This window comes from Gobius niger (genome assembly GCF_951799975.1).
Source record: "Gobius niger genome assembly, chromosome: 2".
In the NCBI taxonomy this organism is placed as follows: Eukaryota; Metazoa; Chordata; class Actinopteri; order Gobiiformes; family Gobiidae; genus Gobius; species Gobius niger.
In genome coordinates this window covers 31250782-31262243 of record NC_136853.1, presented here as the reverse complement: position 1 = coordinate 31262243, position 11462 = coordinate 31250782, and the positions used below count along the sequence as shown (strand labels likewise).

At 40.0% G+C, this 11462-nt stretch overlaps 2 protein-coding genes across 3 annotated transcripts; both read left to right on the top strand.

The window, feature by feature from the left end:
* Nucleotides 1–678: 678 nt before the first annotated feature.
* Nucleotides 679–3468, top strand: LOC306959751 (zinc-binding protein A33-like). 2 transcript variants are annotated; one of them, XM_079551952.1, is made up of 7 exons: nucleotides 679–770; nucleotides 896–1339; nucleotides 1746–1841; nucleotides 1909–2139; nucleotides 2213–2235; nucleotides 2433–2551; nucleotides 2877–3468. In XM_079551952.1, the coding sequence occupies exons 2-7, from the start codon at nucleotides 917–919 to the stop codon at nucleotides 3422–3424; spliced, it is 1440 nt and encodes a 479-aa protein (XP_079408078.1). In that variant the 5' UTR covers nucleotides 679–770; nucleotides 896–916; the 3' UTR covers nucleotides 3425–3468. The 2 variants fall into 2 exon arrangements, with proteins under 2 accessions (XP_079408078.1, XP_079408077.1); XM_079551951.1 differs by having other exon boundaries at nucleotides 686–806.
* A 2961-nt stretch (nucleotides 3469–6429) lies between these two features.
* Nucleotides 6430–9351, top strand: LOC306959349 (protein mono-ADP-ribosyltransferase TIPARP-like; the record flags this gene model as incomplete). Its single annotated transcript, XM_079551437.1, has 3 exons — nucleotides 6430–7202; nucleotides 7626–8069; nucleotides 8901–9351. The coding sequence occupies 3 exons, from the start codon at nucleotides 6430–6432 to the stop codon at nucleotides 9349–9351; spliced, it is 1668 nt and encodes a 555-aa protein (XP_079407563.1).
* Nucleotides 9352–11462: the final 2111 nt, after the last annotated feature.

Below are 11462 nucleotides of genomic sequence, written 5' to 3'. Positions count from 1 at the left end.
TTCAAAGTTAAGCCAGAAAATTATTCATTAGTTCTTCACAAAAAAAATGACTAAACAGTATATATGTTCTGTTCTAACCGATGGGGAGGGGGTCTAATCATAAGTTTGAAGGGCACAAATGAGGCACAGCAGCATCCCTTTCCTTGATGACTGATATCCAACAGAGTGACCTTCTTTCTAATCAAAAATGTCACCAACTTTTGAGCAAATGCTGTAAATTGGCAGTTATTTGGTAAGCCTATAGGCTACAACAGCGCAGTATGAGGAGAGAGTTAAAATCAATATTCTGCTGAAGTTGAAAGCAGCATAGCCTACTGCAACTTTTGTGAAGAGTTTCTTTTTTTCCCCCCTAAGCCTTGAATAATTGAGAATACACATGCACAGGATAAAGAAATATTGCCTCAGACGTGCTACCGCCACAATCCCGTGGTAAAGTATATGCAGCGCACACCTTGCACTGCAGTTGGACAGTGGAGCTCGCCGTTTTGGAGAACTTGAAAGTTGATGTGGTGTGTCATACTTATTTTTTTAGTCAATAATAAATGTAATTAAAATAATAAGTTTAGAATGTCCTTCTTCTGTCCTTCTTCTCCACAATGCAAAATGTTTTTCGAATCAGAAAACACTACAGGGTTAATGTTACTGCCTTTGCTCCGCCCCTTTTGTCTGACATCACAAACCAGGAAGTGCGACGTAAACACAGCTGTATCATGATCGCCCCGCACCAGGTTTGGTTTCATGTCATTTGCGGCATAATTCGATTACGACTGGTCAGAAGATCAATACATATTGATTATAGCTATTGAGTATGACTGTAGAGCATAGCACATTCAAATAAGTGGCCTAATAATATTGCTGACTAATCATAGATCCTTTGCTCTACTTTCATTTCCAGTAACCTGAAACCCCAGAGGCAATGGCGACCAGACTGTCTTTTTCTGAAGTTGACATTTCGTGCCCGATATGTTGTGACATTTTTAAAAACCCTGTGGTGCTTAAGTGCAGCCACAGCTTTTGTGAGTCCTGTCTGCAGCAGTATTGGGCTCAGAATGGGTCCAGACGGGACTGTCCCATGTGCAGGAACGAGACTATGGACGATCCTGTGCCCAGCTTGACCCTGAGGAACCTGTGTGAGTTATATATACAGGACAGTGAAGATGTGGGGGAGAGAATAGGGGAGCTCCAGTGTGACTCAGGGGACATGTGTCCTTATCATGGAGAGAGGTTCAAACTGTTCTGTCTTGTGGACAAAATGCCCATTTGCGTTGTTTGCCACACCTCAAGGAAGCACAAGCAACATGACTGCTGCCCAGTAAGCGAGGCCATTGTTGAAGTCAAGGTAAAATTAAATATTGTTTCTGAATCCTTTTCTTTTAAAATGAAGAGTTCAATTGCAAAAACGAATAAATTCATTTAATTTATTTATTTTCTAAAAAAAAAAATTACATTTGTGTTAGTTGTTTCCATTGCAACTTTACCGATTTTTACCGATCACCGACTTTATCGATTTGATCAGCTTTTGGAATAGAAACTTTTTTTTTATGATTTACATTAAAACATATAACTTGGTATAAATAAGAAGAAAATGGGATCATTGAGGAATCAGAGCACAAACATACAACAACAAAGAAAAAGAAAACTGCTCCATTGAGAGCAGGACTGAAATAAAGAACAATCAGAATTTCACTAAATTGAGCACTGTCGTGGAGCTTGTTAACTAAATGTGTTGCGTATTTTCCTTTAAGGACAAAATGAAGTCTGCCTTGGAATCACTGCAGGAGAAGAGAACTGCTTTTGAAACCATGAAGAACGTTTATGAGGACTGTGAGTCGCACATACAGGTAGGGAGTTGTTTTAAGGGCCATGCAGGTCTTTACAGGCAACAAGTAACTCCGTTTGATGGTTCAGTTTCAGGCACAGCTGGTAGAAAGAAAAACACATGAGGAGTTTCGGCTCCTTCACAGTTTCCTTGAAGCAGAGGAGGCTGCCAGGGTGGATGCTCTGAGGAGAGAGCAGGACCACAAGACTCGAGCGATGCGAGAGAAGACCAAAGAAATGTCCGACAATATTGAGGCTGTGTCTGAAATCATCAAGGTCCTGGAGGAGAAAATGGCATTGGATGGTGTTCCTATTCTTTATGTATGTATAACAGAATCGTTCATCTATCGATCTGTGCTTACTCAAAGCTTTTGTATGTATTGTTTTTTTTCAGAAGTGCCAAAGTACCCTTGACAGGTATTGTACTGTGTTGTTTTTATTACTTAATTGTGAAATATTTTCAAGCAGTTCTCAATAACCGGTTAGTCTGTTTGCTGGCACACCTTGTACACCTAGTACACCTACTCCCGAGTACATACAGTATTTTTTTGTTATTGAGACACCGGAAATTAATTTTCAAATAACTGCTTTTGAACTATTATTCTTTTCTGCAGTGCCTTGTATCCTTCAGAAGATCTCGTTATGGCCCCAGGCGCACTCATAGATGTGGCAAAATATTTGGGCTCTCTTAAATATCACGTATGGAAGAAGATGAACGAAATTATTACATATAGTATGTATATGACAATGATTTTTTTTATCTTTATACGTGGTGGGTACCGCAAGCAAACATTATAGCCAAGTATTGTTATGTTTGATTTGATTTATATTCCCAATAATAATAAGTAATGTAACCAATACAAGTAGTAGTAATAGTAGTAGAAAGCATGGATTGATTTGATTAAATCAACAATGAATCTGAAAAACAAATCAAGTACATGTACTGTGATTATCCACTTACAACTGTGTGACATAAAATCTGTGTGAATTAAATACAACGTTGAATGGTGGTCATATGATGTTACCTTAGCGTTTGACAATCTGCATGTTTCCTTCAGCTCCAGTGACTCTGGACCCCAACAGCGCGGCCCCCTGGCTCGTGCTGTCCGATGATCTCAGCAGCGTGCAGGACAGTGTTAACAAACAGAAGCTCCCAGACAATCCCGAACGCTTCGACCCTGACACCGGGGTCCTGGGGTCGGAAGGCTTCACCTCAGGCAAACATGGATGGGACGTTACTGTGGGCAGTAACACTGCATGGGTCGTGGGTGTCGCCAAACAATCTGTCCAAAGAAAAGAGAAGGTTTCATCTGTGATGAAGAATGGCTACCTGTCTGTGTATTTTTATCACAAGATGTATTTTGCTGGGACTTCTCCTTTAACCCGGCTTAACCTGAAGAAGAATCTGCAGAAAATCAGAGTGCTGTTGGATTGTGAGAAAGGGAGAGTGTCTTTCTATGACCCACTTGATGGGGCACTCATCTATATGTTCAAGCATGCTATCACTGAAAGGGTTTTTCCATATTTTTGGGTTGGTTGCCAGGAATGTCCTTTAAAAGTTGAACCTGTTGATGTTTCAGTCAGTGTCAAGGAATTAATGCCATAATCATGAACTGAGGGCTGGGCGATTTGTCCATTGTTTGTTTTGGTTTTTTTGTTTTTGTTTTTAAAAACATCTTGGATTACTACAATTTTAAACTTTTTCATTCATCTACAGACCCTTCCTAAAAATTAAAAATAAATACCATGGAAAAGTTTATTTATTTCCATAATTCCATTCAAAACGTTGAACTTTCCAAAAATTAGAACACTGTGAAGAAATCACCATTTACTTAGCAGTTTTTGCAGAAAAAAAAAAAATTCTAACTTTCAAAATGATATGTCAATCTTCAGTACTTTGTAGGGAATCCTTTTGCCTTAATCACTGCCTCAATGCGCCGTGGCATTGAGGCATCAGCCTGTGGCATTGCCAGGGAGTAATGGAAGCGCAGATTTCCTTGATGCTTGCCGTCAGCTCTTCTTTGTTTTGGGGTCTGGTGTCCCTCATTTTCGTCTTGATTATACCCCATAGATTCTCAATGGGGTTTAGGTCCGGCGAGTTGGCTGGTCAGTCAAGCACTGTGATGACATGGGCATCAAAGCAGGTTTTGGTGCTTCTGGCGGTATGGGCAGGGGCCAGGTCCTGCTGGAAGATTAAATCTGCATCTCCATACAGATCCTCAGCAGAGGGAGTCATGAAGTCCTCTGAAACATTCTGGTAGACTGATGACTTTGGATTTAAGAAAGCGGAGTATACCAATACCTGCACGGGACATTGCACCCCAAATCATGACGCTTCCTACTTTGGCTCAGGCTCAGAAGCGGTTTGACCTGAGGAACCGACAGTTGTAGCCCATCTCCCGGATGTGTCTGAATGTGGTGGTTTTTGAAGCTGTGACTTCTGCCTCATTCCACTCTTTCTGGATCACTGCCAGATTCATGAATCTTGATAATCCGCTGAAGCCCACGGTCAGCTCTTCTGCCACATTTTGCTCTTCCACTAGACTTTCTATTGATGTGCTTGGACACAGCACTCTGTGAACATCCAGCCTCCTTAGCTATGAACTTTTGTGGCTTACTCAGCCTATCCATCCCTAGCCAGTTGTCAAGTCTGCATTCTTCCCCATATTGATCCAAACTGAGACAACTGAACCAAAGGAAACCTTTGCAGGTGCTTTGAGTTTAGTAGATGAGTCGTGTGTGACACTCAGTTTAAAACATTCACGCCCTGTAAAATTTGGGTTGATTTCCTCACAGTATTCTAATTTTTGGAAATTCTGTTTTCACGGGTTTTGTGAGCTGGAAGCCCAAAGTACAAATAAACAACTTAATACTCAAACTTGTTTAAGTGGTGGGCCATGAATCTATAATCAATGGAAGTTTAATGTTTTGAATGGAGTTATGGAAATAAATCAACTTACTACTTGCAATTTTTTGGAAATTATCTGTGTCATTGAATGAACTTTGCAGTGGTGTCTTCCAGTCTTGCAAACTTGAAGGCGCAAAGCCATTGATGAGCCTAGTCACATACTATATTTTTTTCCAAACAATAATCAATAGGGAGATCTGCATATCGTGTGTAAAAGCTTAATTTTAAAATTTGTTTTTCTAGATTTTGATGAAATATAAATATTTACAAATTAGTCTCATTCCTTTGAGCAATTGCTCAGCCCTACAGATCAAACTGATAACATTATCCATGGGATGAACATGCTGCTTATCACAGGTTGCTGGTCAAATTTATTTTACAATGTTTAAATCCAAGCACTGTTGATTGTCTTTTTGTTATTTAATATTAGGGCTTTAATGTTAACTCTTTAAGTCACCAATAAACAAAAGATACTTAATAAATCATGGATTAATCGCATTAAATGCATCATGATTTGTCCTCACACACTCTGTATCTCGAGCACACATTACCTGAAAGACCGAGCACTTGCATCATAAGGGACTTAGGCTTCCCCCAGAGCATTCAGCACGAGCTACTGGAAGCTTATTCATGCTCGCCATGTGCCTGGGTTTTTGGAACATGAAACATGGACCTTTTTTAAATTAGGCTACATTATGTTAAAAAAACAAAACAAAAACAAATTTGCTTTATGATCTGTGTGACATTCAACCTCTAACACAATGGAGTTTCAGGGGACGATAGTGGCTTAGTTGGTCCGCAGATCCAGAGACTTACTGGTGTAGACCGTTGTGTCCTTGGGCAAGACACTTCACGTGAAATGGAGTGGGTGGGACGCCACGGACTGACCTTGAAGTGGTCGTGTGGGCCACGCCTACTCGCCCGTGCAGCCGCGTGGATCCCGAGGCCGAGCCATAAACCGTCTTATAATATCGGTCGACCATCCGTGGACAAGGATTCTTACGACGGCCACATTAACTTTATCTTCCTGTGTGAGTATGATCGTAATGAACGCCTTTTGGGTTGTTTTTGGTTTCCACCTAGAAATGTGACAAAACTGTTCGGCCCTGGCGGTGACGGGACTTTAGTGTTTAGCAAAGTTTAGATGAAGTAAGTTATTGGCTATATTAAAGAACACGCTCCGTAAATAAATGTAGTGTTGGTTAGACTGTCATACATCAGGCCAAATCTGCGCGTGACACGTGTATTTTCATTGAACACGCGCAGACCCTTAGCTTGTAGGCTATGCTTACCTTGTAGCTTCCGGGCAGGACTCAGGTAACAACTTTTTAAAACGTATTTTCTAAGTTATGGGAACGTTACCTGGAGGTGTTTTTGGTTATTCCGTAGTTCGTATGGAAAGTTTTCTGTACGTTTTATACAACGTTATTGCAAAACGTTCTTAGAAGATCTTCTGAAGTTAGTTTAAGTACAGAGGAGGAGGAGGAGGAGGAGGAGGAGGCTTTCACCCGACCTTCCTCCAGTGTCTGCGTACATTAGGTATGAATGCAGCGTGAATGGGTGACTGGTTCCTTCCTGTAAAGCGCTTTGGGCCTGATAAAGGTAGAAAAGCGCTATATAAGTTGAGTCCATTTACCATTTAAAATATGGATAATGGGAAAAATTCTTTGTGTTTATTTAGAGTATCCACCCAAGTGGCCCACATGGTCGGCGGTCCTAGTCGAAGGGCCAAAAAAAGGTCCACAACAGACCAAGATGACCAAGATTCGGATCCCCCTCTGAAAGTCAACTTATTAAACCCCTCACAGCTGCTGCTGGAAATCCCCCCTGAAATCAACACCTCCATGCCTGTGTGGAATGCCATCAAATCACAACAAGTGAGCGCAGTGTGGACCATCAACCCTCACTGCATCAATGTTTCTGTATCTCCTGCAATCTCAAATCAAGATCAGATGCAGAGAGAGGTTGGAAACCAATCTGCTACTCAGCCACAAGGTGCAAATCCAAGTAGACCCTGTGTTATGGTGCAAATGCTCCCCCAAAACAATTCTGGAGCTCTCAGCGTAATTAAAGTCCAGTCTTTGCAATGCTCAGCACCAGTTTCCTCTTATATTGCGGCCTTGCCTGTTATCATCACCCAAGCTCAGCCAGCACTGTGCTCAAGCACACCTGAAACATCCCAAACACAACCCCCAGATGCCCAGAATTCAACACCAGTCTCTGAGCTTCAGACGCCCCCGTCCATCCTCCATTTCCACACAAGAAGTGTCCCTGGTGTTGAAATCTGCGACAACTTTCTCATAAGAACGTGTCCCGATGGAGAAGAGTGTGTGATGCACCACACAAAGTTCCCATTTCACTGGCAGTTCATGAGTGTAAGAACTGGCCAATGGATAGATGCCCCAGTGCATGCTCAGTTTGGACTTGAAAAAAGATACTGTGATGTCAACCAGAAGCAAGTATACATTAAGGATGGGTAAGTGACAGAATTCATTTATTTCATTTTTCAATACAGTGCAGAAATGCTTCACATTTATTGGTTCCTCATATACTGTTTATAGTGAAGAACAATATACTCTCCAATTTGAGTCCATGCAACTGTCAGTCAACTCCAAATACTATGGAATCAGACGTCTGGTTAACTCGGATAGACCAGACAAAAATCCTCACTTTCCTGTTGAATGGATCCTTTACTGGTGGGACGACTACCAGTGGACTCCATACAATAAGGTTTACTCTTTTGATGCTCTCAATTCTTCCTAATGCGTTATTGTCTTATAACATTAGTGTTTTTTTTGCAGAAAACTTCTTGTTCTCTGCTGAAGAAAATGAAACAAAAAAAGGTAGAGGAGTGCTCTTTCCGCCGTCTTTCAATGCCGTACATGGTGAACTTTAAAACAATGAAGCAGACGAATGTTAAGTCTGGATTTGTGCGAGACATTCGCTGCAGACCCCGGTATCGCTCCCTTAATGCCATGAAGTGTTATTTAAAGTTAGTATTATCTCTATTTGTTTTATATGTATGCATATATATATTATACTTTATTCATATCATATTTTTTATCAATCCTTTATTACGTACATCCAGGACCCTGGCAGACCATGGTTCTGACCCCCCTGGGACTAACTTCAGTGTGGATGCCCTGAAGGATTTCAAATCCTGGTACCCACCAGTGTGGCGCTTCCCCCAAGAGCAGGACTACAGCCTTGTTGATGTACCAAAAGACACTGAAGCTTACTGGAGCATCCTGACCCCCTTCTTTGAGACCATCTCTGAAACCAGTGTAGACGTCATCAGTGTCCAGCAAGTTCAGAATCTGTTTCAATGGGACAAGTATCAAAGGTGCCAATATGGGATGGTATATTGTAAAAAACAACAACAGTTTAGTTCAACAGGTTGTATGTATTATAAGACCCGAAGGATACTTGTTTATGTTTATTCATTTGGTTTATTCGGTCGGGACGGTGCATGTTGATAAACGCACATGGGATTATATCGGATTAAAGACATGGATTTATTTCCATCCGTTGTCCCTCACTCACACTCTCAAACAAAGGGTTGTTTGTAAAAGATGTAGTACTGACCAGAAAACTCCGGTCCTTGTATCTCAAGGACTTTGTTCATTGCAATTGTTTAAATTTCAATTTGATTTGGTTTAAATGTGTTGTGTGAACAATTGAGCCAAAATATTTACTCAAGCGTAAAAAATATTGACCCAAATAATAAGTTAATCAAGTAAAAGTTTAAAAAAGTACTGATCAGATGGGCCGATGGTGTAGATCGGCAGTCTCACTTCTGTCAGTTTACCCCCAGGGCAGCTGTGGCTACAAAACACTAGCTTATCAATGTAACTCAAATCATCTGAGTATTTATAAACTAAGATGTCATCTAAATTTTCTTGTGTCCTGAAAATTTGGATTGTGAATTTGATTTAAAATAAAATCTTGGAAACTTGAAAAAACATTCTGGCTCAGATTTTCCAAAGTACATGGAGTATTGCGTATAGTTAGAAATGCACTTTATCGGTTTAGTTTTATCCATCAAACTCAAAAGAGCTGCACCAGAGGCTTTTAAGATCCTTCAGGCAGTCTTTGCCTACCCTTGTAGTGACATATATTTTTATTGGCAGCTGCATGTCTACACATTACACTAACTTGTATCTTCTCATTACAGACACAAGGTGTTCATGATGAAGAAATACCCAAAGTCCAAAGACCCTTTGGAAAAACACCTCTTCCATGGGACAAACCAAGGTGCCATTGCGGCCATTTGCCAGAACAACTTTGACCCTCGCTTGGCTGGTGAGGAAAATGGGGCAGCTCATGGTTATGGCTCCTATTTTGCAGTCAGTGCCTCTTTATCTGATACATTTACAAGCAAGTCCACTTCAGACAAAGTTCGACACATGTTTTTAGCAAAAGTGCTGGTGGGAAAAACGACCACAGGATCGAGCTGTTACCGCCGCCCCCCCGTGCTTCGGTCTTTTTCAGTGAAGCATGCACTCTATGATTCCTGCGCTGACAACCCGAGTAAACCCACGTCTTATGTAGTCTTTGATAGTTGCCAATGCTACCCTTACAGCTTGATCAAATACAGACACGTAAGCAACACAATCAAACTTTAAAGTGGATGAACAACAACATATCGATTTGTTTGCACTGAGTTTCACTTGTTATGGTTATTGAATGTAGCACATTAGTTGCATCATTTCACCTGTATCACAGGCTTAAGTTATATTGTGCCCAATGTTTGTTTTTGTTATACACATTACACTTTTAATTTTAGAGCAAAAGAATGCTCCATTGACTCAGTTTTAAGTTAACATAAATTTGTTCTTAAAAAACAAAGTATTGTTTACTCATAAAATAAATCAAAATGAATGCAAGTGGATGTGTAGAAATCTTGTCTTTGTGAGCTGCTGAAATGTCATTTCTGTACAGGAATATTGGAGATATTCTTCCCGATAAACGTGGCAGTGCACAATGTTGCGGTGGCCATAAGACAAGTGTTCATTTGCAAAAGCAGATATCTCCGTTTTAAATTTTTTTAAAAATCGTTTTGGATATTTGTTATTGTACGCATGCCACTTATGAAGCTAAAGTTGTGTGAATTTAATTAGATTTTTATGGCACTGAAACAAATCTGGTAATGAAAAACACTGCTATGTAAAGAGAAATGTTGAAGCATACATTGAGTTTTTTCAATGGCACTTATCTGTTATTGCAAACGAACTCATCGAATAATAAGAATAATAATTAGAGCTGGGCAATTAATCGAAATTTAATCAAAATCGCTTTTGTCAATTTCAATAATGGTCTTGAGACATAATAATCGTTTTTACTTGGACAGTAGAAGCGCATAGTTTTGGAGTTTGAATGAGCACAATGGAAGATTTTTGTATAATAAATGATACTAGGGAAAAATGTTGGGTTTATATAAAAGGTTTGTCTTGTCTCGCGTTCTTGAATCAGCTGAAAAAATGTGATCAAATTTGAAAATCGAGGTTGTTTAATATGAAACAAATAATTGTGATATTTCTTTGCCCAATCGCGCAGCCCTGGTTATAATACCTTTACTTTATAATGCACTTTACTTTGATAGATTTAGCTATCTCAACGTGGTACAATTAAAAATAATTCACATAGAAACTGCAAACATTACATTTATTCTCAGATTTAATATGAAAATATCACAATGTCTGTTAAATAATGACGTGTTAAACATACCACATTTCTCACACTTAAAAATATGAGTACTGACAATATCAGATAAATGATACATTTGTACATAGATCTTCAACAGCATCTCATAAAATGTGCAATTTTGCTTTGTTTTTCTGAATAATTTGCCAACAGCTAAAACATAAAACAAAATACCAGGTTTATCCACATCACACATCAGACAAGGCAGCAATGTAAAAATTAAGACACATAAAATGGATGGCAAATAAAGTGACATAATTTGTTTTGAGTATGAGTCCACTTATGTTACACTGTGCAAAAGAAGGGGGGGGGGGGGGGGGGGGGGGGGGATGGTGCAATGTAACACTGTAAAACACCCACAGGCTGCATATTCATCTAGACCAGTGGTTCTCATGATTGTTTAGTAGCAACCCCTTGTATAAAAACTGAAAAACTGATGGTGCTAGCGACCCTTTAATGCCATGTTTTCTGCTCAAACTACATACCAAGCCACAGCAAATGGAAAAAAATGTGTGTGGTCATGACGGGGGCTGACGGTGCGATACTTGTTCCCTTGGCACGATGACAAAGAATCCTATAGATGGGAGCAACATCCAGGTACTTCTGCCTTTGCATGGAGTCCTCCCCTTTCTGGGTGATAGAAACCCCTTTCTCAGGTTGAAGATACAAAACACACTAAGCACGCTAAAAGTTACACTAGCAAATGTAACTGATGATCACAGAGGAGTTCAGCTATTAGTTTTAAATTTTAAAAGTGTTAACGATCCTCGCTGTGAATTGTCTGAAGCAACACCTCTCTTCCTCTGCCTTCTTTTCAGCTTTGTCAAGTTGTTCAATAAATGAAACTCAAACAGCATTTTTTCAGATTTAAATGATAAGTTCTCAGACAATCTCTGCCCATTAATTTCAATGGCAGAAAGCTTTCACCCAAAGGGGACGGTAACCTCCTCAGTGCTGTATATGTTGCTCCCATCCAAGGGGACTTAACACGTGTCAAAATAACTGTAAAGCCTGGCCCCAAAGAACATTGTTT

Coding starts and splice junctions, on each gene's coding strand:
- LOC306959751 (XM_079551952.1), top strand. CDS start 917: ATGGCGACCAGACTGTCTTTTTCTGAAGTTGACATTTCGTGCCCGATA. Junction 1,340..1,745: donor AGGCCATTGTTGAAGTCAAG/GTAAAATTAAAT, acceptor TTTTCCTTTAAG/GACAAAATGAAGTCTGCCTT. Junction 2,140..2,212: donor ATGGTGTTCCTATTCTTTAT/GTATGTATAACA, acceptor GTTTTTTTTCAG/AAGTGCCAAAGTACCCTTGA.